Raw genomic sequence first — 26,090 nt, forward strand, 5'->3', positions numbered from 1 at the left:
CAAGTACACTCCGACAAAATGGAGCTCGCTGCCATAGCTATTACTATTCCTTTTACTCTCGCTTTTCTTACTTCTGGCCTCATTATAAATATTATTCAAGTAGTGTTTTTTTTTTTTAATTTTTCTCTTTTATTTTTTTATTTTCTTAAAAGTAATTTATAATCTATTTTTTCTCTATGTAATTTTGTATATAATACCATCATTTATATATTATTATTATTATTTTTTTTTTTTGGTTCATGAATGTAGGCAACTTTGTTTCTCACAATTAGGCCTCTTTCCAAGAACACCTTCAGAAAAATCAATGGAGCAATTTCAGAAATTTTATGGTTGGGAATTATTTGGCTATTGGAGTGGTGGGCAGGACTTAAGGTTCTTCTTCTGTTTAAGCATGAATAAATATCAAAAGACAAATTTTAATTAAATCTTTTTTTTAAATAAACTTAAGACTGGAAAAAGTTGACTATTTTTATTTTTTTAAATTTATTTTTGCAGGTTAAATTGTATACAGATTCTAAAACTTATGAGCTGATGGGTAAGGGAAAAAAATAAACACATATATTGTTTTAATAATTTTGAATTAAAATTAAGCTATAAATATTTTGATTAATTTTTATTTTATTGTAATTTCCCAGGTAAAGAGCATGCTCTAATAATGCCTAATCACTTGAGTGATCTTGATATTTTCTTTATGTGGATATTAGCTCAGGTAATTAAATTTCTCTCTTTAGGATCAACTTTTTTTTTTAAAATTATTAGATTTAATAAATTTTTTACCTTTTTAGGTGTGTCCCTTGATAAATTTTAGAATTCTTATTCTATCCCCCCATTTTAAAACTAAGCATTTATTTATTTATATCCACTAATTAGAAAATATAATTAATTATTTAAGCACTAATTTCTTTGTAATCTAACAACTAATAAATATATTTTAACGCATCACATTGGATTGGATTATATCTTTCTCATCGAGTTTGATAAAAGTAAAGTGAATTACGCTTAATATTGTCACATGTTTAGCGTAACATTGGATTAAATATTAATTGATTATTTAATCAAAAATAATTAAAGATTGGTTTGATAATTGTAATATAAATTTTCTTTGGTTTTGTGTTGACAGACTTTGGTAATTTGGGCTTTTGCCTACAGCATTGGTAGCTTAATATTAGTAACAAAGTTTTCTTTGCGATCAACTTGGAGAGGAATTGGGATTTTAGCATTTGGGCTGGGCATTATCGTCATTATGATGCACATATTTATCGAATACACGAAGTTTCCTCCACAGAAGAAGGCATAATTACAATCTGAGGATTAATAATTTACTCTTTTCCCTTAGATTAAGTTTTGAAAAAAAATATTTTATCTCTAGAGTTTAGTTTTCAATCTTTCGCTTCATTATCGACGATGAAGGGTTTGCGATACATCATCATGTTTTGACTGTTTCTCTTCCTTTCTCTAAAACTTTAGTTGATGAAAATCTTGTTTGGAAAAACAAAAAGTTTCGTCGAAAAGAGTGGGAAGACGATCGACTAAGAATATTTAAAAAATTATAGTAAATTAAGTTTGAGACTTATAAAATAATTTGAAAATTTTCAAAATATATCTATCGTACTTGTGATGTCTCGTCTTCATATCAAAAATGAATTTTTTAAATGTTGTAATACATTATTTAGATAATAATTGGTGTTTACAATAAAAATTGATACGTAAACATTATGTTGAAACTATTCACATAACAATTATTAAAGTTTTCAATTATTAATAACTAATAGAGTTGTTATATTAACAATTGATAATGCAACTGCTAATATGATGAAATAAAAAAATTTTACTATTTAAATTTGAAAAATCAAATTTTCACGTGTTTATTAAATTTGTTAACAATTTTTTTTGAATTTTTTTTATAAAATTATTAAAAAGACAAAAAAAAAAATCTCAAACTAAACAACACTACACCCTTAAAATTTTATTAAATAATTTTTATATCTAAATCTACATTAATTTCAAATAAAATAATAAAAATTTTAATAGTACAAATTTAAATAATGGTATCAATAATGTATAATCGTATATTTGGGTAAACTATAATTTTTACAAATATTATAGGTGTTAATGAAAATTTTAAGAAGAGTTTTTAAGATTCAACAAAAATTTAAGAATATTTTTGAAAACTTAAAATTTCAATCAATAAAACTATGTATACCCACTTTAGGTACACAAATGTGTATATATTTATATGTGTCATCATGTGATTGGATGATTTTGAATTAAAAATAAAATAATAACCAATCATATGATGACACATATAAGTGTGTATACATTTGTGTACACTTCTTGATGACAGGATGAAGCATCGTCCTTCATCAAGTCTTTCAGATGACGAAGGACGACTCTCCGTCGTCACATCTGGACAACTATCCTTTGTTGTCCTAGGTAGTCAGATTTGAAAGATAGGTACAAAACATCGATTGTCAATCGATATGATGGTGGCTGGAGACGAAAACAAACTCTAGGGGTGAAATTTAAACTTTGAAAATGAGTTGAAGTGTTATTTTTTAAAACTTTGGGGGAAAAATGATACAAATTTCAAAGTTTTAAGGTTTAAAGATAAAATAACGATTTTACCCTTATCCTTAATTGAAAATTTAGACGACAATTATTTATGAGTGACTATTTGAGTTTTTCATTTGTCATAGATATGATTTTGAGATTAAGCTAAAATTTGGGTGAGAAATAGTCCTCTTCCCTTTTTAAAACCCTTAAAATATGTGTTTATCTTTAGGCCAAAGGACTTATTCCCCCTCAAAATATACTGTTTTATCAAGTTTTCCCATTTAACTTTGAAAATCCTATTGACCTTCCCATAGATAGTTAAAATTAACTGAATCTATTAGTTATATCATTTTCCCACTTAAATTCTAAACTAACAATTTCCCTCAATTTAACTTTTCAAAAATAGTATTTTCCCTATAAGATTTTCAATTTTTCATATTTAATTTTTTTGACGATGAAGAAACTTTTTTGATAATTTCTAAGTAACTTCTCTTTTTCTCTGGCAAGTCTTCATTCTAGCAAATTAAATTTAAATTTATTTTTAATATTAAATATAAAATAATGAATCATTTATGAGTGAATAAATAAGATTTTCAAAGTTTGAGGGTGTTACAAATAAGCAAATAAGTCATTTGGCCTTGTCTTTACATTAAAATTTGATTGGGAAATTGTCTTTTGGCCTATATTTTTACATATTATTTTTCCACGACATATTGTTGAATTTGATAAAGTAAATATTATTTTATCTTCTGTTTTTTTCCACGGATAGAAAGTCTAGACACGCAAGAGATCTTGGAAACATTCACTGTAGGCTGCAGAAATCAAATCGAAGGATAACTTTCTTGTCTTCAGACTTCAGTTCAATCCTGCTCAGTACTCTGACTACTGTTCGAAAAGTAGCCCGTATGATGTCATCATCTTTGACAAAATTCCAAATGCAACCTTATCACATTTTCTCAATATACTCGGTGTTTCTAATATTTAATCATTTTGATTGTTATAAGCAACTTTCCATAAACAAAACCGAGCAAACGTGGATAATAAACAAAACCCTCGTAAATCAGATCAAATTTTCATCTTTCAAGAAGGTGAGTAGCTTGAAATTTAAGAATTCGTATGGGGTCATTGAAGAACGAAGAGGAGATTGAGTTCATGGGGGAGGAGTGGAACAAAGAAGCGATCTTGTACGTTAACGGCGTCCGGAAAGTGTTGCCTGATGGCTTGGCTCACTTGACTCTTATTGAATATCTCAGAGGTAATTTTTATATAGTTTTTCTTATTAAAGGGTCTTTTGCATGTTGAGTTTGGTTCAGTTTAGTTTGATGCTTTTTGGTTGGGTTGAGTCAATTGAATTTTGTTTGGTTAAAAAAAGAGGGGGCGGGAAACAGAAAAGATGAGTGAGTTTCAATGTAAAATCAACTTATCTAAGTTTGAAAATATGTGGGCGAGGCTTTCTTTTCTTTTTATTTTTACAGGTATTTAGATTTTTATGTTTGTGATATTTTGTGATTTAGATCAAATTCATGAAGGGGTTTAATGAAGGCATGGAATGTTAGATAGGAAGAAGAAAAGCAAGTCACTTCAACTAAGCGAAAAGCTATAGGAAGAGACTTAATCAATTAGTCAGTTTCTCTCATTCTTGTATGTAGACCTGTGTTTGGTTTTCGAGAATAGAAAGGTTAAGCTGGTAAATCAAGTATTGTGGCTTCTACTAAGATATCTCTAAGTGGGTTAGGCTTGATGAGTCGATTCTACTGTTACTGGTGTAATCTTAATTTAGAATATGGAGAGTGTCTAACTTAGTAGAAAAATGAAGGGAAAATGAGCTTTTAAAATGTATTATAGAAGCGAGTATATAGCAGAATACTATACTTGCTTCTATAGTGCATTTTCTCTCAAAAGTTTTGCAAACCTTCTTTTTGTCTCATAGTGGCTTATTCCTCAGGTGATGTAGTCATTTTTCTTTTGCAAGTAGTTCTTGATATAGCAGAATCTCATTCTAGTCTGTTTCTGGTGATAAAGATATCGGTTTGACGGGGACAAAACTTGGCTGTGGTGAAGGTGGTTGTGGGGCTTGCACTGTCATGGTTTCTCATTACGATAAAAAATCAAAGAAATGCATGTGAGTTTCTGTTTGGCCCTCCCTCTCACTTACATTCTATCACTCCTTAGAATCAAATGAGAATATTTTTGTGGAAAACTTCTTTCAGGCATTATGCTGTCAATGCATGCTTGACACCTCTGTATTCTGTGGAAGGGATGCATGTAATTACGGTGGAAGGAGTTGGAAACCGCAAACATGGGTTGCACCCGATTCAAGTAATATATGATGCTTTTCACACTTTCTCATTTTATATCGTCAATTTTTTTTTTTTGGGTTAAAAGTGTTTTTTAATTTCTATTGGTTTGGATTTACTAATAGTACTTTCTGTCAGAGTTCTTTTCGTACTATAAATTCTTCCTGGTATTACAGATAATGATATTTTTTAGTAGCATCAAAGGTGATGAGAGGAGATTTTGGGTTAATGCTGTAAAATTTTGATTAATATTCTGTTTTATTGAGAATTGATTTGGTATAGGCATTCCTGTTTTTGGTAGATTCTAGTTGTGGTGCTGGCCAATGTACATTATGTACATTCTTTCTCCAAGGCTGGTGCCGGATTTTATGGAAAAATTGTTCATTCTTTCTTAAATTTCCCATACTATTAATGAAGTTTCTTACAAATGGAAAAAATGTTCATGAGATTATGCTTTTCCATTAAGTTCTGCAGGAGTCCTTGGCCCGTGCTCATGGGTCCCAATGTGGATTTTGCACTCCTGGTTTTATCATGTCAATGTATGCATTATTGCGGTCAAGTCAAATGACACTTACTGAAGAGCAAATTGAAGAATGCCTTGCAGGAAATTTGTGTCGCTGCACGGGTTACAGACCAATTGTTGATGCATTTCAGGTTTTTTCTAAAACTAATGATGCAGTGTACACAGATATGTCTTCACTTAGTCTTAAAGAGGGAGAGTTTGTTTGTCCTTCGACTGGTAAGCCCTGTTCATGTCGACCAAAAACTGGAAGCAATGTGCACACCTGTAAAGAAGGTGTGGCTTGTGGCAGGAGTTATGAACCTGTCTCATACAGTGAGATAGATGGGAGCACATATACTGAAAAAGAGCTTATTTTCCCTCCGGAGCTGCTATTGAGAAAATTAGATCCTTTAAAATTGAGTGGATTTGGAGGGATCAAGTGGTATCGACCCTTAAAACTTCAACATTTGCTTGACTTAAAGGCAAAATACCCAGATGCAAAGTTATTAGTTGGTAATACTGAGGTTGGGATAGAGGTGAGGTTGAAGAGAATGCAGTATCCGGTTTTGATCTCTGTTACACATGTACCAGAACTAAATGTACTAAGTGTTAAGGATGATGGGTTAGAGATAGGTGCTGCTGTAAGACTGACTGAACTCTTGAAAACTTTTAGAAGGCTTGTAAATGAGCATCCATCAGATGGAACATCATCATGCAAAGCCTTTATTGGGCAATTAAAATGGTTTGCTGGCACTCAGATTAAAAATGTTGCATCTGTTGGAGGGAATATTTGTACAGCCAGTCCAATTTCAGACTTGAACCCTCTCTGGATGGCTTCAAGAGCGAAATTTCAAATCATTGACAGCAATGGAAACATTAGAACGGTCCTAGCTGAAGATTTTTTCCTGGGTTATCGAAAAGTGAATATGGCAAGTGATGAAATATTATTATCAATATTCTTACCTTGGACTAGGCGTTACGAGTTTGTAAAAGAATTTAAGCAGGCTCATCGAAGGGAGGATGATATTGCAATTGTAAATGCTGGAATGCGTGTCTCTCTTGAGGAAAAAGGAGAACAATTGATTATTTTGGATGCTTCCATTGCTTACGGTGGGGTTGCTCCTCTATCTGTTTCTGCATCAAAAACAAAAGAATTTATGATAGGCAAGAGCTGGACACAGGAGCTGTTGAAAAGTGCTTTGAAAATCTTACAGACAGATATTATACTCAAAGAAGATGCTCCTGGTGGGATGGTGGAGTTTCGGAGATCTTTAACTCTTAGTTTCTTCTTTAAATTTTTCCTATGGGTTTCTCATCAAATGGATGGGAATAAATCTGCGAGTGAAAGCTTTCTGTCAACTCATTTGTCAGCGGTACAACCATTTCACCGACCATCTGTTATAGGAAGTCAGGACTATGAAATTATAAAACATGGGACATCTGTGGGTTCTCCTGAGGTTCATCTCTCAGCGAAACTTCAGGTTTGTAGAGTTGGACAACTTCTATCTTGCAGAATAATTTTATGTTTGCTGATATTGGTAGAAGTTCATGTGCATTCTTTTCTGGATGTTATACTGGAGTTTTGTTTTTTTATAAGCGCATGCTAGTTTTTTTTTTTCAAATAATATATTATGTAGGGTTAACTTCCTCTAATTTGCATTTTGGTTGAGACTATTTTTCTTCCTGAGTAATTTGTTAGTAAGTTAATGTCAAAGTATCACATGATTTCATGATTTATAGTGTATATATATATATATCTTTTTTTTGGTGAAGAATTAATTACAGAGAACATAAAGTAATAGTTTGTCATCAGCTTCTGATGTTTGTAGTACCCCAGTTTCCAGCTTGCAATTTTTTTTTCTTAATTTCCATGATTTAACAATTTTTACTGAAATGCCATATATTAAGGGTTCTGCTAAAACAGTGTCCATTTATCAATGTGCTTGTTTCCTAGTATGAGCTTCTCTGGTACTATCTCTTTTCAATGTCCTGATGCTGCATATGAAATTTGAAAGTCTTTTCCATTGATGTCTTGAGCACATGGCTTCGGTTACTCAACTGAACTATTCCTCAATTTGAACTAGTTGAAGTTGCCCATATTAACTCATCTCAACTATTCCCTTTGTTTATCTTTTATTTATTTAAAATTTTGCGTTTGGTGTCATGCTGAAATCGTATTTCACTATTATTTTGATTTGATGTGAAAGTGTAAGTAGACACTGAGTTTAATATTTTCCATTCAATTTGTATCTTTTTGTTTTGTGTCTTTAGATATCGTGTTGATATAGTAACTTCCTGCAGGTTACCGGGGAGGCAGAATATACTGATGACACACCGATGCCTCCTCATGGTCTGCATGCTGCATTGGTGATGAGCAGAAAACCTCATGCCCGAATACTTTCAATTGATGATTCAGGAGCCAGGTCTTCACCTGGGTTTGTGGGCATATATTTTTCTGAAGATGTGCCAGGTGATAATACTATTGGACCTGTTGTTTACGACGAGGAGCTATTTGCTTCAGAAGTTGTCACTTGTGTGGGTCAGGTGTGAATTTACTCCTTTTTTTTTCACTATATTATTTTAATAAATTTAGTAATGTGCTCTGAAAACTTCCAGATGGGATCTTCGACTAAGTAATTTAAGGCAAACATTGACTCTGACTATGGATGTCTCCTTCATTGGTTTTTTAGTGATGATCCAAAGGAATGTAACTCTATAGAATCGTCAACATGATCCAATGCTTACAGCATAATGTTACTATTCCAAATGCAATGACAAACAAAAAGAATTTCTCTTTGATGCTGTTTGTTAATCTTGAGTTGATTTCTTTTGTGAGATGTTTTCAGTAAATATATATTTTCTGCAGGTTATAGGAGTGGCTGTTGCTGATACGCATGAGAATGCAAAACTAGCAGCAAGAAGAGTTCATGTTGAGTATGAAGAGCTTCCAGCAATATTATCTATACAAGATGCCATCAATGCTAAAAGTTTCCATCCTAACACAGAGAAACGTTTGAACAAAGGGGATGTAGATATGTGTTTTGCGTCAGGTCAATGTGACAAAATTATTGAAGGAGAAGTTCAAGTGGGTGGCCAAGAACACTTTTACTTGGAGCCTCATAGCAGTTTTGTTTGGACAACAGATGGTGGAAATGAAGTGCACATGATCTCATCAACTCAAGTAAGTTATATCCTTTTTGAATAGTGTAGTAAATTTTCTCAAACTGGGCCTTTAAGAGCTTAGCTTTGAACAACCATTTTGAGCTGGACACAAATTGAGATTTATATTTTGGATTGGGACAAGTTGATCAAGAAATTATGTATTGGCGGCCACCAGTTAATATTAATTGTAGCAGAGCAAGTTTGGCTTTTTTTTCAGAGTCTTGTTTGTGTTTGTATCTATTTGGATCCACATGATAAGTCTGTCAATTAAATTTTGCCATGCAAGTGAAGAGATGTCTTAGAGTTAAAAGTTTAAATAATGTTGGTGATCCTTGTTCGATCAACTTAAGTGATTAATGGTTACTGAATAATGAAAATAAAATTTCATATCTATACTTGATTAGTAAGATTATTGAGCTGAGCGTATGGTATGAGTGGTAAAGCTTGATTAATTGTTGATCTTCAACTCAGGCATGAACTTTGTTAGTTTGAGCTGGTTATGGAATCATAACAGTAATTCTTTGACTGCAGGCCCCTCAGAAACATCAGAAGTATGTAGCGCATGTTTTAGGTCTTCCAATGTCAAAAGTGGTATGTAAAACGAAAAGAATTGGTGGTGGATTTGGTGGGAAGGAGACAAGATCGGCTTTATATGCTGCTGCAGCATCTGTCCCTTCATATTTATTGAATCGACCAGTGAAAATCACCTTAGACAGAGATACTGACATGATGACATCTGGGCAACGGCATAGCTTTCTTGGAAAGTACAAGGTAATATTTTATCGCTCCAACTGATAGTATATCATGTTGTGGAGACTAATTCAAAAGTCAGTGAAGTGGTTGTTTGTATTTATATATATATATGATTTATGCATGTATATGTATATGATGTGCTCAAGATGTTTATTTATAGTTAATTCTGTATGAAACTGAAATAACTAAAAAACACAATGGGAGTTGGGGACAGAGATGTAGAGTGTCCTTTTGGTGAAGCAAAATGAGTTCAAGAGGAAATGGTGTACCTTGAGTTTTTTGTATGCTATTGTTAATTTTAATATTTTTGTTTTTGTCTTGTCTCTGTTTGTGTTATTGGAGTTAAATATGGTGAAACAGAATGATGATATAAAATCAAATTTATCTAGGTTGGATTTACGAATGAGGGCAAAGTGACGGCATTGGATCTTGAAATTTACAATAACGCGGGAAATTCACTTGACTTGTCTCTCGCAATCCTTGAACGGGCTATGTTTCACTCACACAATGTCTATGAGATACCAAACGTTCGAATTTTGGGAAGGGTTTGTTTCACTAATTTTCCTAGCCACACTGCATTCCGTGGATTTGGGGGTCCTCAAGGTATGCTAATTGCTGAAAATTGGATTCAAAGAATTGCTGTAGAACTTGGGAAAAGCCCAGAGGAGATCAGGGTATGCTATAGCGTCTTGTTAATCTTATATCCATATGACAATGCTATCCATTACCATTGAATTATTCATCTGCTAATTTTTAAAACTTGAGACTATTTCCAGGAAATTAATTTTCAAGGTGAAGGATCAATAACACATTATGGTCAAAAACTTGAATACTGTACACTGGCCCCGCTCTGGAATGAACTGAAAGTATCCTGTGATTTTGTAAATGCTCGCAAAGAAACCGAGATATTCAATCGTAACAATCGGTGGAAGAAACGTGGTGTTGCTATGGTACCAACAAAATTTGGCATATCCTTTACACTTAAGCTCATGAACCAGGTAAAACTAGAACTCTATGTTAGTATAGTTTGTTCTGCTCTGGTTTTTTGTTTTTTCATTGTTTCTATGATCAAATAGAAAAGGGTTATACCTATATAACCAATATTCTAAATAATCATAGTGTATGCAACTTTGGTCACCTATGTTATGATTTAGGTTTCATTTTGACTGTTATATTTAGTTTTTAATTTTTATTTTTGTCAATAAGTATTCTGATTATTTTCAATCTTTGTAACAACTATAGGCAGGTGCTCTTGTTCATGTCTACACAGATGGTACTGTTTTGGTTACACATGGAGGTGTTGAGATGGGACAAGGTTTGCATACAAAAGTTGCTCAAGTTGCTGCATCTGCTTTCAATATTCCTCTCAGTTCTGTCTTCATATCGGAGACAAGCACTGACAAGGTACCAAAGCAAGACTGAAAGATATTGCCTAGTCACTAGTGTACTAGAGTGCTATAGATAGAATAGCATAACAGAATGCTGACAATTTACAAGTAATTCCATACCTGCATTTACAAGTACTGAAGTCCAAATTCCTGTAGATTTTATCTAAAAGAATTAATCAGCAGCTTCAACACAGATATATGATTGCATTTCTTACCGAGCATAAAGTAGCAAGGCATTTTTTCAACTTCAATGTTCTTGAAATAGTTGAGCTTTGGCATAATTTCTGTTGGTCCTGTGTACTGTAGTTTATATGCTTGTGACAATACCAGTGGAACTGCATACAGTTTTTTGGCCTTTTCAAAGTAGTAGTAGAACCATAAAATGAGTATTGTTAAGAGAAATTGAGCTACTTGTTCAATCTAGAGTTAACATTTGTGTTGATATTGAAAGTTTGATGTGAATTGTGAACAAATGTTAGTCTACCATCTGCAGTAGACAGGACTGAGTTTATTCTGAGTACTGCTGTAGCCTAGACCCCAGACAAATCCTATTTATTATTTCCAGTATTATTTAACACCCTTAAATTCCTTGATTATGTTAACTACAGAGTCATAAAAATGAGACTTCATTCAACTCTTTTAATCTAATTAATAAATCTTTTTTGTCTAATTAATAAACTCTTCCCAATGAATTCTTAATGCTTGCATCAAAAAATGTAAGGAGGATTAAAATGGATTTATTTTAATAACTGTTATATAATTTTCTCTTTCATATGAACTGATCCCGATCATCTTAACCCCTCAAGTAATTTTTGCTAGCTATATCGATGCTCTGATTGTGGTGCTGTTTCTCATATGGGGTTATGTTTGTATTTGCCCTTAAATTAGATTCCTAATGCATCGCCAACAGCAGCCTCTGCAAGTTCGGACATGTATGGAGCTGCAGTTTTGGATGCATGTGAGCAGATTAAAGCGCGCATGGAGCCTATTGCTTCTAAAAATAATTTCAATTCTTTTGCTGAGGTAATCGTGCTTAACAGTATGTGCATGTGACTTTGAGCTTCTCCCTTTATTAGCTGAAACTCATTTAATTATTTCCAGCTATCTAATGCCAAGAAACTTATTGAGATTTACACTATTCTCAGCTGGCTAGTGCATGTTATGCAGAAAGAATAGATCTTTCTGCTCATGGATTTTACATTACACCTGAGATTGGCTTTGATTGGAACGTAGGCAAAGGAACACCCTTCAGGTATTTCACCTACGGGGCTGCATTTGCTGAGGTTGAAATCGATACATTGACTGGAGATTTCCACACAAGGGCTGCAAATGTCATCTTGGATCTTGGATATTCACTGAATCCAGCCATTGATGTTGGACAGGTTCTGTTTTTCCCCTTCTTTGGATATGTCCATTGTCTTTTCGTTTCTGTTTTATCTAATATTTTGGCTTAATAATAAAATTTTACAAGGTGTATTCTTATTACTTTAATTCCTTTAACTGGCTCCCACATTTGTAACATGGATCTGAGCAATTAGTTTTAATGTCTTAAAGTTGCCTTGTACTCTTGTTTGGTAAGCTTGGAGAAGATTTAGTTGAACCATAGTGCGGGTGATCATTCTTGTTCACATTGATGTTGCAGTCATTCTGTTGGATGTCAAAAACCTCCTTAGTGAACATTATTGTTTTTTTTCTCTTTTTGGTTTCATTTGAAATTATGCAAAAGTTTATGAACTGATCTTTTGCGTTGTACTTGAATTTTTTATTCAGATTGAAGGAGCATTTATCCAAGGTTTGGGATGGGTAGCCTTAGAGGAAATGAAGTGGGGAGATGCCGCTCATAAGTGGATTCCATCCGGCCATTTGTACACCTGCGGACCTGGAAGCTACAAAATTCCTTCTTTAAATGATGTCCCCTTCAAATTCAATGTCTCTCTTTTGAAGGTATACTTTCAACAAATTATGCCTTAAATAGTCGGTTTCTCGCTATTCCGACGTTTAAAAAGGATTATTAACACTTTTTGGGCGCTAAATTTAAATCTTTTCATGTTGGTAACTTAATAGTGTCAAACTCGGTATCCCATAAACTGCAGTTTCGTTCGACTGCAAACAATGCTACATTCTTACTTTAATCTTTGATTGATTCACAGGGTCATCCAAATGTAAAGGCCATCCATTCCTCCAAAGCTGTTGGCGAGCCTCCATTTTTTCTGGCTTCATCTGTCTTCTTTGCCATCAAAGATGCTATCATGGCTGCAAGAGCTGAAACAGGGCATAAAGAATGGTTTCCCCTTGATAGTCCTGCAACACCTGAAAGGATTAGGATGGCTTGCTTGGATGAATTTACCACACCATTTATAAGCAATGATTATCGTCCCAAGCTAAGTGTTTGATTTGCTGGTTGCTATGATTAGTATCATAGTGTGCATATTTTAGGAGAATGCCTCGTTATACACCTTGTTCTGTGATTATAGTCAGGTTTCCAGCGACAACAATGTATGAAATGAACATTTCTTGAATAAGCATAATATGAAATGATTTCCATGAACGATCTACTGAACAAAAATAAATGTATGAAATGAACATTTTTTGTTAATAAATTTTTTACCGTCCAACTTTCAACTTCCTAGCAGCTTTGAAACATATTGAAAAATTTTTTGTCGATGAAGATTAAATCCTAAAGAGGTTTTTCTACATCTGTATCTAAACATTTTATTATCACGAACATGCAAGAAAAGCATCACAAATTCTGATTTATATTGGATTAATGTTAAGACAGAATCGCTTAGCATTGCTCCAAAGCTGAAAGCGGAAGCGCAATGTTCTTTATGTTTTGTATAGAAAAACGGTAAAATACAGTGGCGTCCCCAGAGGATTGAAACATAACAAATCTCCACTGGGAGTTTATGGTGATTAGAAGTTTCCATCTGTAGAATCCCCAAGGGTAGTTTCAGTGGTAAAAGATAAGACTCTATGTACAAGTAAACATGATTTCAAATCTCTTCTGATGACATATTAAGAGAAAACTTTTGATTTACTTGGTTTAATGGTTGAGAAATCAGTTATTAGATCTAAATTTATTCTACTCAATATGATATATTACTTTGGTTTAATTGGATAGTTTCAGCAGTAATGTAACTATCCGGAGATATTACGAGAGAACTATAATGAAACAGTGACAGAAAGTGTATGGAAAAAAAACACAAATTAAAAGAATAATAATGCAAGAGAGCTTTTAAATGGATAGTTTGTCTAAGCAAAACTTATATATGTTATTATGCTACTTAAAATGAGTATTAAATTGGATAGGGATGTGCATAATTTGGTTTAAACCATAAAATTGAACCGAACTGCTTAAAAGTTATGGTTTGATTTGGATTGATAATTTTTTGAAAAATAATTTTTAATATGGATTGCGGTTTGAATAATTTTCAAATTGAATCAAATCGTATTTTTTTAAAATGCATATATAATTATATTTGACATAATTTTTTAATAAACAATTAAATGTATTACTTATTTTTTTCATATTTATTTTGTCCTTTTTCTTACATGTATATTGGATATATATTTCATATTTATTTTACATATTTATATTATGTTCTAAAAAGTTATAATTCAATTAATTTTATTAAATTATATATATTTAGAAATAAATGATTTTAATAGGTTTAAACCGTAATCTAAATCAGACCAAATTATATTTTTTCAGTTTGGTTTAGTTTAGTTTGAAATCTAAAATGATTTGATTTAGTTTAAAATGTTTTTAAACATTTTTTCAGTTTAGTTTAAAAAAAATTCTCAAACCGTACCAAATTGGATTGTGCATACTCCTAAAATTGGGTACTAACGATGACGTGTTACTATATGATTGAGTAATTTTGAATTAAAGATAAAGTAATACTCAATCATATGATACTCATTTTAAATGTATATAACATTACTCTTACTCTTTTATACAATGTTTTAAGTGAGAACAATTGCAAGGAGTATTTATGTGAAATGAGTTTGAGATACATTCACAAGAATTCTAAAAAGAAATCACGAGACATTTTTCTTGTTTGGAGAATTATTAAAAAGATTCAAAGAGTGCCCTTGCCTCTCTCTTGGATTTTATACCCAAGTGGAGTGGAGGTTTATATACCAAAATGGCAAGGGTATTGTCATTATCCAGGGGCCGGTGGTGTTTGAAACTTTTCTTTGGTTTGCATGTTTGTCTATTTAAGGAGATAAATATACAATCAAAATTAATACACGGTGGAGATAGTTGAATATAGCATCACTACTTTACATTTAATTCAATGCATGTTGTCCAATCAACTTGTTACTTTCCATTTAATGTGCCACAAGAACAATATAACCGTTTTGCATTAAACGCAATACAATTTGTTTGGTTGATAAAGTGATGATCACACCTGTTTATTTATTTTAATAATTTGAATTTCTTATTTAATGATGAATTCGTGATTATAATCAACCAACCTATGTTTTTTTTACCTGAAAATATGTCTTTCCCACTACATTAAGTAGAATTTTGTCCATATGTGTTGTGTAACTATACGTGTTTAGATTGTGTGAGTCGCATATATACTTTTAGGGGCATTTGATTTTAATAATGTTTTATTATCAAAATAGAAAGATTATCTTGAAGATATATTACTTAGAAGATTACTGGATATAAATGATTACTATGTTTGATAAAATGTGATAGGTATAAATAATTATTGTGTTTAGTTAAATGTAATAAAAGATTACTAGTAAATTATTTTACTTAAATGCTCTTGAATATAATTATTTTTAAATATTTTTTATATTATTTGTCATATTAATTAAAAATAAATTTATTTTTGTCTTAAAAAATTAATAAATTATAATATAATTATAATAAAATCAAGATTACCTTGATAATATTTAAATACCTAAGGTGAAGGTGGTAATCAAATTACCACCTATATTACCTGTCATGTCAGCATTGATAATAGAAGATTACTGTAATCTTTTATTACTGACAAACCAAATAAGATAGATAGATTATCAAAGTAATCTTCAAAAACTCAAACCAAACACCCATTTAGTGTAAGTTGCATAGACATATGAAAGCGTAAAACTTGTTGCTTTTAAAATAGTATAAAATATTACAATTTTTTTTTTCATTTAACCAGTTAGTACTAGTTATTTCTTCTTTACTTTCCTGGTAAACTCTCAGGCCAACTCTCACTCCCTATATCTCGCACTCTCTTCAGTGAAAGGAAAATCTAGAAAAATCCTTCACTCTTCCTTCTTCACCATTTTCTTCTTTTTTTACTATTTCCTTCACTTTTCAATAAGGGATCAGGTTTTTGATAGCAGGAAAATGATGGTTTTGTTTTAACTTGGGAAATATTTTAAATTTGAGTTAAATTAAGTTGATGGCCAGTATATGATAGTAACCCTATTAAGAATTGAGTAGAGATGAGAAGAGAGGGTGGTAATCGATGGGAAAGAGAAGGGCAGAGAGGACAAGAAAAATACTCGGCCTTGCCCACCCTTTTACCATGTCTGTCAATAAAGAATAAGAGGGTTTGTATAATTATCTTGTCAAGCTTGAAATCAATTGTTTAATGATGTAAGAATTTTCCTATCTCTCACAAAATTAATTTTTTTTTAAGCTCTTATCCCAACTTAATATGCTACAAATAGATAGTGCGATCCCATCTGCCTTTAGATGTCTTATTATTCCACAAAATAACTTGAACCAGTCTATTTATTGTACATGAAATATTAAAACAAATCAATTATAATAGTAAATAATAACATACATTAGCTGTTCTAATGCAAGAAAAAAAAAGGTTCAGTTAATATTTTTTTTTTTGTATATTTGTTTGCAAAAGCTGTAATCTTCTGTCAAGTTTGTGTTTATTTTATTTTTCAAGGTGAATTTTATGTTTTCATTTAAAAAAAAAGAAATTATAATTGCAATAAAACCATGTGTACAATTTTATGCATAAATTACGATATATCATTATATGATTTGTTATTGTTCTATCTTTAATTTTTAACTATACAATAATACGATAATACGTTATTATTAGTATACATAATATTACTCTTATAATTGCTTTACAAGGGTTCCTTTGACTTATTCTTATTTTCTTTGGTTTTGTTCTTGTTATAGAAACAAGACATTAACCGAAGAATTAAAGGAAGATGATGTAATATGTATATGAAAGAAGATAAATTGACCACTTAATATTATATTTAGAAATGAGTAGCTTAGTTTTTAAATATTGTAATGCATAAATGGACGTATATTTAATTTATATATGAACTAAACTATATCTTCAATTCGTCACTCATTAATTCTTTAATAATGTACATATGTTTGAAAATTTTTTTCAGACTACCTTTTACAACAATTAATTAATTAATTAATTAATTACAGTTTGTCAGAATTGGAAGAAAATGCGGATGCTTGAAGCTTGAGATTTTTTTTTTAATTGAGAACTGTGTCATATAGTATTTGTAAGCCTCAGTTTAAAACTGGAATCCCACTACACCTTAGAATCATTGAGGTGCTTTTAAAATAATGCTTTTAACCATAAAGCTATCCATGAGGGAACATAAAGCCCAAATCTTATGGAAGCGAATCACAGACCTAATCATGTGAATGTGAATGGTTGAAGCCTAAGAATTGTCACAATGCCGTGACAAGGGATCACAGAAATCTAAGAGAGCATTTGAGATTGCATTTTTCAGGACTATGTGTTGAATAATTAGAAATTTATTGAATAAACACCGAAATAAACTGTCTCAAAAGTACAAGTGAATGAAAGTAAAATGCTTCAAAGCGGTTACAGTGTTGCCTTCTTCAAGATATTTTGAGTACTGTCAATCGAGCATTTCCTTAAATATAAACAAACCTTTATTGAGAGAATATGTAGTAATTCAACAAAGATTTGTTTGCTAGCATTGTGCATTGATGAAGCAGACATGGTCCAAGAGCAAAGTGTGATATGTTTAGTAGTAACCATAGGGAGGTGGAGGAGAGTTGTAATAATATTGTGGCGGTGGTAATGGAGAAGGTGGTGGTGGTGATTTGTAATAGTAGAGTGGAGGAGGTGAGGGAGATGGTGGAGGAGGATAATTACAGTTGTATGGAGGCGGAGGTGCAGAAGGTGGAGGTGATGAAGATGGAGGAGGAGGCAATGGTGATACAGGAGGAGGCGACTTGTAAATGTATGGAGGTGGAGGTGATGGAGAACTTGGTGGTGGAGACTTGTAAATGTATGGAGCAGGTGGTGATGGTGACGGAGGTGGAGGTGATTTATAAACATATGGAGGAGGTGGTGAAGGAGATGGTGGAGGTGGGGATTTGTAGATATATGGAGGTGGTGGTGATGGAGATGGGGGTGGGGGTGACCTGTAAATGTATGGAGGAGGTGGAGAGGGAGAGGGAGGAGGTGGGGATTTGTAAACATATGGAGGAGGTGGAGAAGGAGAGGGAGGAGGTGGGGATTTGTAAACATATGGAGGAGGAGGAGATGGCAATGGAGGTGGTGGTGATTTGTAGACATATGGAGGAGGTGGTGATGGAGATGGTGGTGGTGGGGACTTGTAAACATAAGGAGGTGGAGGCGATGATGATGGAGGTGGTGGAGATTTATATACATATGGAGGAGGCGGTGAAAGTGAAGGAGGTGGTGGAGATTTATGCAAGTAAGGAGGAGGAGGTGATGGAGAAGGTGGAGGTGGTGACATGTATACATATGGAGGAGGTGGTGAAGGTGATGGTGGAGGGGGTGATTTGTAGACATATGGAGGAGGTGGTGAAGGAGATGGAGGTGGTGGTGATTTATAGATATATGGAGGAGGTGGTGATTTGTAGACATATGGAGGAGGTGGTGAAGGAGATAGAGGTGGTGGTGATTTATAGGTATATGGAGGAGGTGGTGAAGGTGATGGTGGAGGTGGTGAAGGAGATGGTGGAGGTGGTGAAGGAGATGGAGGTGGAGGTGATATATAGGTATATGGAGGAGGTGGTGAAGGAGATGGTGGAGGTGGTGAAGGAGATGGAGGTGGAGGTGATATATAGGTATATGGAGGAGGTGGTGAAGGTGATGGTGGAGGGGGTGATTTGTAGACATATGGAGGAGGTGGTGAAGGAGATGGAGGTGGAGGTGATTTATAGGTATATGGAGGAGGTGGTGAAGGTGACGGTGGAGGGGGTGATTTGTAGACATATGGAGGAGGTGGTGGTGATTTATAGGTATATGGAGGAGGTGGTGATTTGTAGACATATGGAGGAGGTGGTGAAGGAGATGGAGGTGGAGGTGATTTATAGGTATATGGAGGAGGTGGTGGAGGTGGTGATTTGTAGACATATGGAGGAGGTGGTGAAGGAGATGGAGGTGGAGGTGATTTATAGCTATATGGTGGAGGTGGTGAAGGTGATGGTGGAGGTGGCGATTTGTAGACATATGGAGGAGGTGGTGATTTATAGATATATGGAGGAGGTGGTGAAGGTGACGGTGGAGGAGGTGGCGATGGAGATGGTGGTGGTGGAGATTTATAGATATAAGGAGGAGGTGGTGGAGACTTGTAAATGTATGGAGGGGGTGATGGTGAAGGCGGTGGTGGAGACTTATAGATATAAGGAGGAGGTGATGGAGATGGTGGAGGTGGCGACTTATAGTAATATAGGGGTGGAGGGGTTGCTTTTGGACGTAGAGGTGATTTGTAATAATAAGGAGGCGGTGGCAACTTATATGGAGGTGGTGGTGACTTATAGTAGTAAAGAGGTGATGAAGAAGGTGGCGGTGAGGACTTATACCAGTCCGGGTTTGGTGAATTATAGTAATAAGGTGGCGATGACCACCAATGTGGCGACGACTTGTGAACATAATGTGACTGAGGTGGTGAAGCATAAGGCCAGAAATCAGCAGCTACTAAATTAGTGGCCAGCAAGCAAAATGCCAATGCATGGACCAGATGAGGGCAAATGTTGGCCATGATGCTTAAGACTGAAGAACTTGCTTTGAATGATAAGCAAGAAAGAATGAATTAAGAGGTTTTTATAGTGATCTCTTCAAGCTTCAAAATAATTTTTAAGCGTGGAAGAACTTTCCCTTCTTTGACAAAATTATTATAATGATCCAATCAAAGCCTACTCATAGAGAAATAAATAGAGGGATGGGATCTCACATTCCTTTACATATAGTCTCCATTAATATTGCCCAAATGACGCAGTCAAATCTTATACTTCAAGAATCTGTGACATAAATTAGCAAACAATGATTATGACACAAAATAAAATGAAAAACCGAGTGGTTTAGGTGTGAATTAGTCAAATTAAAATTACAGGTTGTCCCATTATATTATATATTGAAATTAATAAAAACAAACCGGGAATTTCATGCAAATATTCTGCAAATGGGGGTATGATTTTATATGGAAGACAGAGTCTTGATAGTGTTCAATTTTTACAAATTTCTTGTTTGTTTTTGTTGTATCTTAGTCTAAGTTCCACATAAGTTTTCACACAACATAATATAATCAATTCGAAATGAATTTTAAAATAAAAAATATTGCTTCATGGAACTGCATACTGGTTCTTGATTATAATTAATATATAGTTGCAGGCTTTGTTTTTTTCTGTACGTGGTTTGAAACATCATAAATCATGAAATATTCAACACGTTATTTGATTATTTCTTTCAGTAATAAGGACAAAATATTAAAATTGACGTTCTTTATCTTAAGGAGTCGTATTGGGAGCAATCAAGTTATTTTTGAGAGCTTTGTTCATCGAAACTTTTATTCATATTTTCATATGAGCAGCAGCGGAGGATGTTAACTACCAAGTCAAGAAGAAAGTTTTTCAGGATAAGATTAGTTATATATGTCCGGATTTGATCGATTTTGTAAATATTCCTTCGAGATTTCTTCCAAAGTAAGAGAATAAAAATTATTTCTCCACTAAAATTTGAGTTGGCATCGTGTAATACTTAGAATGCAGCTGTCGAAGAGCACCCACTGACAATTGTCATTCGAAGCTCAATCCCATCATCATCAAACTCGTTGAATCCATCACCGTTGAATGTCACAGTTGTTCCTATCACCATTTACCAAAGCCAAATGTTGTGCACTCCCAATCATCTTTGTTGCACGGGACACAACAGGTCGTCGTCATCATCATCATCATCTACAGCGTTGTGCACTTCCAATTGTCTCGTCGTTATCGCACCGAAAACACGGTAGGCCGTTGTGGTCATCATCTGCCATCTTTGATCGTTGGAGTTGTTTCTCTTCGTCAAATCTAACGTTCGGTCTGGATCATGGATATTCTCTGATTCAATCTGAAAAACCGAGAATAATTTAGACAACTCAATCAACTCACTCATTTTGTCGTTCCGAACACAACTGTTACGAGACATTTCGTCACAGTTGATGCATATTCCAGAGGAATAAAAACTATTTTATATTCAACATCCTATATTCAAGGCAAGATAAGACAACCTACATAGGAGGAAGACTATACAAAAGTTGGTATGCTTAAAATTAAAGAGTTAAGAGAAGATTATTGATGTCAATGAGTCTAGTCTGTCTAGAGATCATAAAATTTCCGACACATCAACCATGTAACCATCCTAAGACAACTAGTGGGATTGACAAATCTAGCTATAAATGTTGACATTGCAATAAGACGAGTCATACCTAAATTCATTGCTGTAAACTTGTGAGATATTTCGAATGGTGGAACCACAATTGTGGAGGAAGAAGGATTCCAAGAAGACCTCTACCACAACTGTTACCAAAACAAAGATTGATGATCACATTGCAAAAACAACCTCAACATTAGTGGCAACCAAAAAGAATGGTGGTAAATTTTCAATATGCCTGCACCTATTTCTAATAGTATATGGTTAATTGATTATGATGTCACATTTCATATAACATTTAATTCTAGATATGTCTCGTATCCTTAAACATCTTCACAGAAAGTTATTTCCTTTGTCAATAGTATCATATCCCTAGTTATTAGGGAATGATCTTTGGAAGTTCATTTCTAAGAACAATTATTCATATACGTTTGAAATATTGAATTCTGACTAGTTTGATCAGATTTCTCTATTTTATACCTCCAAATCATTTCTAGGATTAATAACAATATACTCAAACATGAAATAAACACCAAATTATCAATATGACACCTCAGACTAATTCATCATACCTGAAATTCAATTTATCCACTACTAAATTTAAACATGGTTGTGTTTCACTACATAATTGGACTAATAACCACATACAGTCACCCATATCCAAATGCAAACAATTTTCTACCATAATACACTATAACAAAACCTTTCCAGATCATCAAATAATTAAAATTCATCAATACCTTAACTTAAAATAACCTTCACTTAAAATAACCTTCACTTACTTGGATATCGCTAGAAGACTTTGATGCTAGAAATCTTCTTCTTCTCACCCAAAAAACAACCTCTGTTCATCGGAAAACTTGAGATGCTGGTTTTTGAGAATTATGTGCATTATGGGAAATATGGGTGTCGTGCAGATCACGACTCCTTAAATAGAATTCAAATCAAATAATTGTTTGAATGGTTGTTCATCCTCAATAAACAATTATTAATCTAAAAATTATTTGATGTAACATGTTATCCGACTTGTTCATCTGACATGACTTAAACGGACATGCACTTTTCATGCATGTCCGTTTAATAAAGTTTTCTTCCAATTTCGCATTCTTAACCATTTTCCTCAAAACTTACATATCAAAACAATTCATAATTCAATAAAAAGACCAGAACAACCTTGCTATGTATATATGGGTATTACATATTGGAATCCTTATCCTTAACAAAACACTATTCAACAACTAAACCATAACATTGTTATCTTGTGTAAATTTTGAAATATTAGGAAGATTTTTTTCTTTATTTGCGGTAACACAAAGTATATTTCTAATTTGTAAACATGAAGGTAAAGATGTTGTACCGGTGCGGGAGAGACAAGCATTCTCCACCAACCAAAAACACTATGTTTACCAAAACATATCTGTGGCATTTGTGACACATCGTTACTGCTTGTTTTTGGATAATGAAAAGTGCCAATCTTTTTAGTTTTTTCAAAAAAAAAAAGGGATAATAAAATCAATATTTTGCATAGTGTGTGTTTATTTATTTTTTAATGGAATTAGGCTTTGGATAAGAAAGTGTGATTTATATATTTAGCGGGTGAAAAAGTGTTTTGAGGTCAAAATAAATTGTTTTTCAAAGCAAATTTTTGGATGATAAAATTGTTATTTTTCCCTTAGGGTGGCACTTGAGTCAATATACCAAAAGACATATATCGCACTTGATACAAGCATTCTCAAGTATCAAATTTGACTGAAAGTTGATGGAGGTTGCTGGCTACATAGTCTATGGAACTCAAGTGAATATACCCATTAGGATCATGAACCATGGTAGGAGTTGCTATGTAATTTGTGGCTGGTGCACTAAGAAAAGATCCTGAAACAGTGGTTATGTTTACTGAACAAATTAAGGGTGGTTGATTTAAGATATTGCCTATGTCAGAAATTTGTGTTGTGTTATAGAAGTTGGTCTGAGAAGAAGTTTTGGTGAGAAGTAATGAAGATAAAATGTTGTGTTTTTGAGGAAAGAAAACTGTGCTGATGTATTTTGATCTCCAAGTGACAATTAGAGGATCCTGAAAAGATATTTTTTGATGCCTTGTAATCATTGTTCATCTGAGAATTATTTTTAGTATAATTGATGTCAAATCTGTGGTAGCAGTGTTACGCGATCTGTCCACCTTTACCAGCATACTTGATATATTACTTTAGGCTTCATACATATGTATAACTTTTGCCTTTTTCCATTTCCATGAGCAATGTAAGTATTCTCAATAGACATACTCTTGAAGCTGTAGTTTGTATTCTATTTTGAACCACTAAAATAAGATCCCTCATTATTATTCCAAAACTTTTGACTTTACTTTCCATGTTGACAATCCCATCACTAAAACCATGCATATGGGCTGAAATTTTACTAAGCCTCTATTCATATTTTTGAAGCACAAACTTTGCTACTAATAAGAAAATGATTTCAGATGGTAAGTCTAATTTTGCAGTTATGTAAACCACGAGCTCTCAAGGCATCTGCAATTTCTTTAAACTCTAAAGAGTAACTTTTAGTAGCATTACTCCAACTTTTGATTCAGTTATAAAGGAAAATTGCAAGGCATTATTCCATATTTCAGCATGGCTTGACACTTACTAATGTGACTGAACATCATTTCAGAAATGGATGCCAATAGACAACTTATTGAGAATTCGTCAGTTTGTTTCCAAATAGAGAATTGTGGATTTGGCTGCTTGAACATACTGGTTCCACTATCAGTTTTAACAAGAACAAAAGGAGAAGGACATGATATCAGACTTGTTGGTGATCCTCAAGCTCATGAGCTTCTACAGCAAACAAGATCGCAGCCTTCCAATAGTGATCATTTTCTTAGTCAAGCCAAGGATTTACTGGGTGCAAGCTTGAATTCGAAAAATTTGGAAACTGAGAAACTGACTGATGAAGAACAGGATCAGTTGAATACATTTTCTCAGGCCTATTTGATGTGCTAGAAACTGAAGAGATTGGCCATCAACGCGAATCAAGCGCTCTGATACCATAAAAGAAAATAAATTTGAAAAATTAAAGAGAATTTTTTTGAATTCCTTGAGCTGTTTTTTTATTAACTTTTTAAATAAAATTACAGAATTATTTATACACATTGAAGTTGCACAGGTTGAAAATCCTTGTCCACTTCAATTACAGCCATTTAGATTTTGCAAAAAGAAACACAAAATTACACATTATCTTTGTCGTTGGATTAGACTAGTACAAAGAGATTTTTGTTTCCAGAATTACAAACTCCTTTCATTTAATTCATAGAGAAATTGCTTTAAATAAAAGGATTTATTGATAAAAAAAATATAAGTTATAGGGTTTAAATAATATTTTAAAAATTTTATAAGTTAAAAAAATTCTTTGATCCAAGCTCGAACCAATCATTTATGTATTGGTTCCGCAAACTCAAACTCAAACTCTATATATATGTACTCTTCCTCCTCAATCATGTGAATGTGTTTACCATAGAACTATATATTAATTTTTTCATTCCATAAAATTAACTCAAGAAATTAACTATGATGGAAGCTTTCACTAAAATATGTGATATAAGAACATTCTTCTTTACCCTTAAACCAAGATTCATCTATCACCGTTGAGGTAAGGTTATCTCTAATACATTTTCGATTTCGAAATGAAACAAAGCCAATGTCTCAATTTTCAAAGAGTGTAGGCAGTGGGTGGTTAGTAGTAGAGGGTTACTTGTTATTCGTTATAAGTTAAATGCAATAATTGGTTGTCTGAAAAACAAACTTCTTATATATTTATTCTAGTGTATTTAGAATATTAGACACGATAAAATATAAATAAATTATATTTTTGGTATATTCATAAATTTATATTTATCATATAAGAAAATATAAATCAATATAATCAATATACAATAATATAAAAAAGAAAATATATATTTAAAATATTTGTTAATTTAAATAATCATATATTTATGATATATTCTAACATAAGAAACCATATATTTAAAATATATTTTAATATCTTCTAACACTCCTCTCAAACTCAAATAGACAAAGAATTTGTTGAATTTGGTTTGTAATGCAAGTCAAAAGGTGATGGTGTCAATGACAAGATGACGATGTGAGTATACCGAAGAAATAAATTTATCTTTCCACATAAGTGATGATGTGAGCGTGTCAAACTAAAAACTTATTTTTTCACTTTTTACATAGATAAAGACGTGAGTGGGTCAAACTGAAAATTCATCTTTCCACCTGCATCATCTTTCCATATAGGAAAAGGTCTTAGTGTACCCGAAGTAATGAATTTTGGCATGAACGTTTGACTCTGATACCATAATAAAATATGAATAACTTGTATTTATATTGATCGTAGATCTTATATACAAAAATATAAATTAATATAATCAACATACAATAATGTGAAAAGGAAAAATATATATTTAAAATATTTACTAACTTAAAAAATTACATATTTAAAATATATTCTAACGTAGGATACTATTTATTTGAAATATATTTTAACATTTCTATCAATACATTATTTCTATAATCATGTTTTTAATACTGAAACATACTTGAAGGAAAAATATTATTATGTTGAAAAATAAAATTGATCTTCATCATTTTATTGTTTAAGTGATCTTATAGATCACAAAGTCAACATCTTCTAGCATATTAAAGGACGGTGAAATGCATTCTAAATGAAATGATTGCCATAATGAATTCATATGCATTTCATGTGATTAATAATTAAATTAACTAAAATGGTAATAATAGTAAGG

At 32.8% G+C, this 26,090-nt stretch overlaps 3 protein-coding genes across 4 annotated transcripts; 2 read left to right on the plus strand and 1 right to left on the minus strand.

Moving 5' to 3' along the window:
* Positions 1–18: 18 nt before the first annotated feature.
* LOC123208585 (1-acyl-sn-glycerol-3-phosphate acyltransferase PLS1-like) lies at positions 19–1,297 on the plus strand. The gene is made up of 5 exons (XM_044626120.1): positions 19–99; positions 250–372; positions 496–535; positions 636–709; positions 1,121–1,297. Exons 1-5 carry the CDS (start codon positions 19–21, stop codon positions 1,295–1,297), a joined length of 495 nt encoding a protein of 164 aa, XP_044482055.1.
* A 2,082-nt stretch (positions 1,298–3,379) lies between these two features.
* Positions 3,380–13,203, plus strand: LOC123208797 (xanthine dehydrogenase 1-like). Of its 2 annotated transcripts, XM_044626343.1 has the most exons (14): positions 3,390–3,808; positions 4,576–4,675; positions 4,764–4,872; positions 5,325–6,833; positions 7,654–7,896; positions 8,219–8,533; positions 9,046–9,285; positions 9,657–9,941; positions 10,044–10,265; positions 10,510–10,671; positions 11,544–11,678; positions 11,801–12,037; positions 12,426–12,599; positions 12,806–13,203. In XM_044626343.1, exons 1-14 carry the CDS (start codon positions 3,670–3,672, stop codon positions 13,046–13,048), a joined length of 4,113 nt encoding a protein of 1,370 aa, XP_044482278.1. In that variant the 5' UTR covers positions 3,390–3,669; the 3' UTR covers positions 13,049–13,203. The 2 variants fall into 2 exon arrangements, 1 of the variants encoding a protein (XP_044482278.1); XR_006500820.1 differs by lacking the exon at positions 12,806–13,203 and having other exon boundaries at positions 3,380–3,808; positions 11,889–12,037; positions 12,426–12,487.
* A 4,230-nt stretch (positions 13,204–17,433) lies between these two features.
* LOC123203862 (extensin-2-like) lies at positions 17,434–19,661 on the minus strand. Its single transcript, XM_044620324.1, has one exon. The coding sequence runs from the start codon at positions 19,641–19,643 to the stop codon at positions 17,652–17,654; it is 1,992 nt and encodes a 663-aa protein (XP_044476259.1). The 5' UTR covers positions 19,644–19,661; the 3' UTR covers positions 17,434–17,651.
* Positions 19,662–26,090: the final 6,429 nt, after the last annotated feature.

Source organism: Mangifera indica, chromosome 2, assembly GCF_011075055.1.
Source record: "Mangifera indica cultivar Alphonso chromosome 2, CATAS_Mindica_2.1, whole genome shotgun sequence".
Lineage (NCBI taxonomy): Eukaryota > Viridiplantae > Streptophyta > Magnoliopsida > Sapindales > Anacardiaceae > Mangifera > Mangifera indica.

Coding starts and splice junctions, on each gene's coding strand:
- LOC123208797 (XM_044626343.1), top strand. CDS start 3,670: ATGGGGTCATTGAAGAACGAAGAGGAGATTGAGTTCATGGGGGAGGAG. Junction 9,286..9,656: donor GCTTTCTTGGAAAGTACAAG/GTAATATTTTAT, acceptor AAATTTATCTAG/GTTGGATTTACGAATGAGGG. Junction 10,266..10,509: donor CACTTAAGCTCATGAACCAG/GTAAAACTAGAA, acceptor TAACAACTATAG/GCAGGTGCTCTTGTTCATGT.
- LOC123208585 (XM_044626120.1), top strand. CDS start 19: ATGGAGCTCGCTGCCATAGCTATTACTATTCCTTTTACTCTCGCTTTT. Junction 373..495: donor AGTGGTGGGCAGGACTTAAG/GTTCTTCTTCTG, acceptor TTATTTTTGCAG/GTTAAATTGTATACAGATTC. Junction 710..1,120: donor TTATGTGGATATTAGCTCAG/GTAATTAAATTT, acceptor TTGTGTTGACAG/ACTTTGGTAATTTGGGCTTT.
- LOC123203862 (XM_044620324.1), bottom strand. CDS start 19,643: ATGGCCAACATTTGCCCTCATCTGGTCCATGCATTGGCATTTTGCTTG.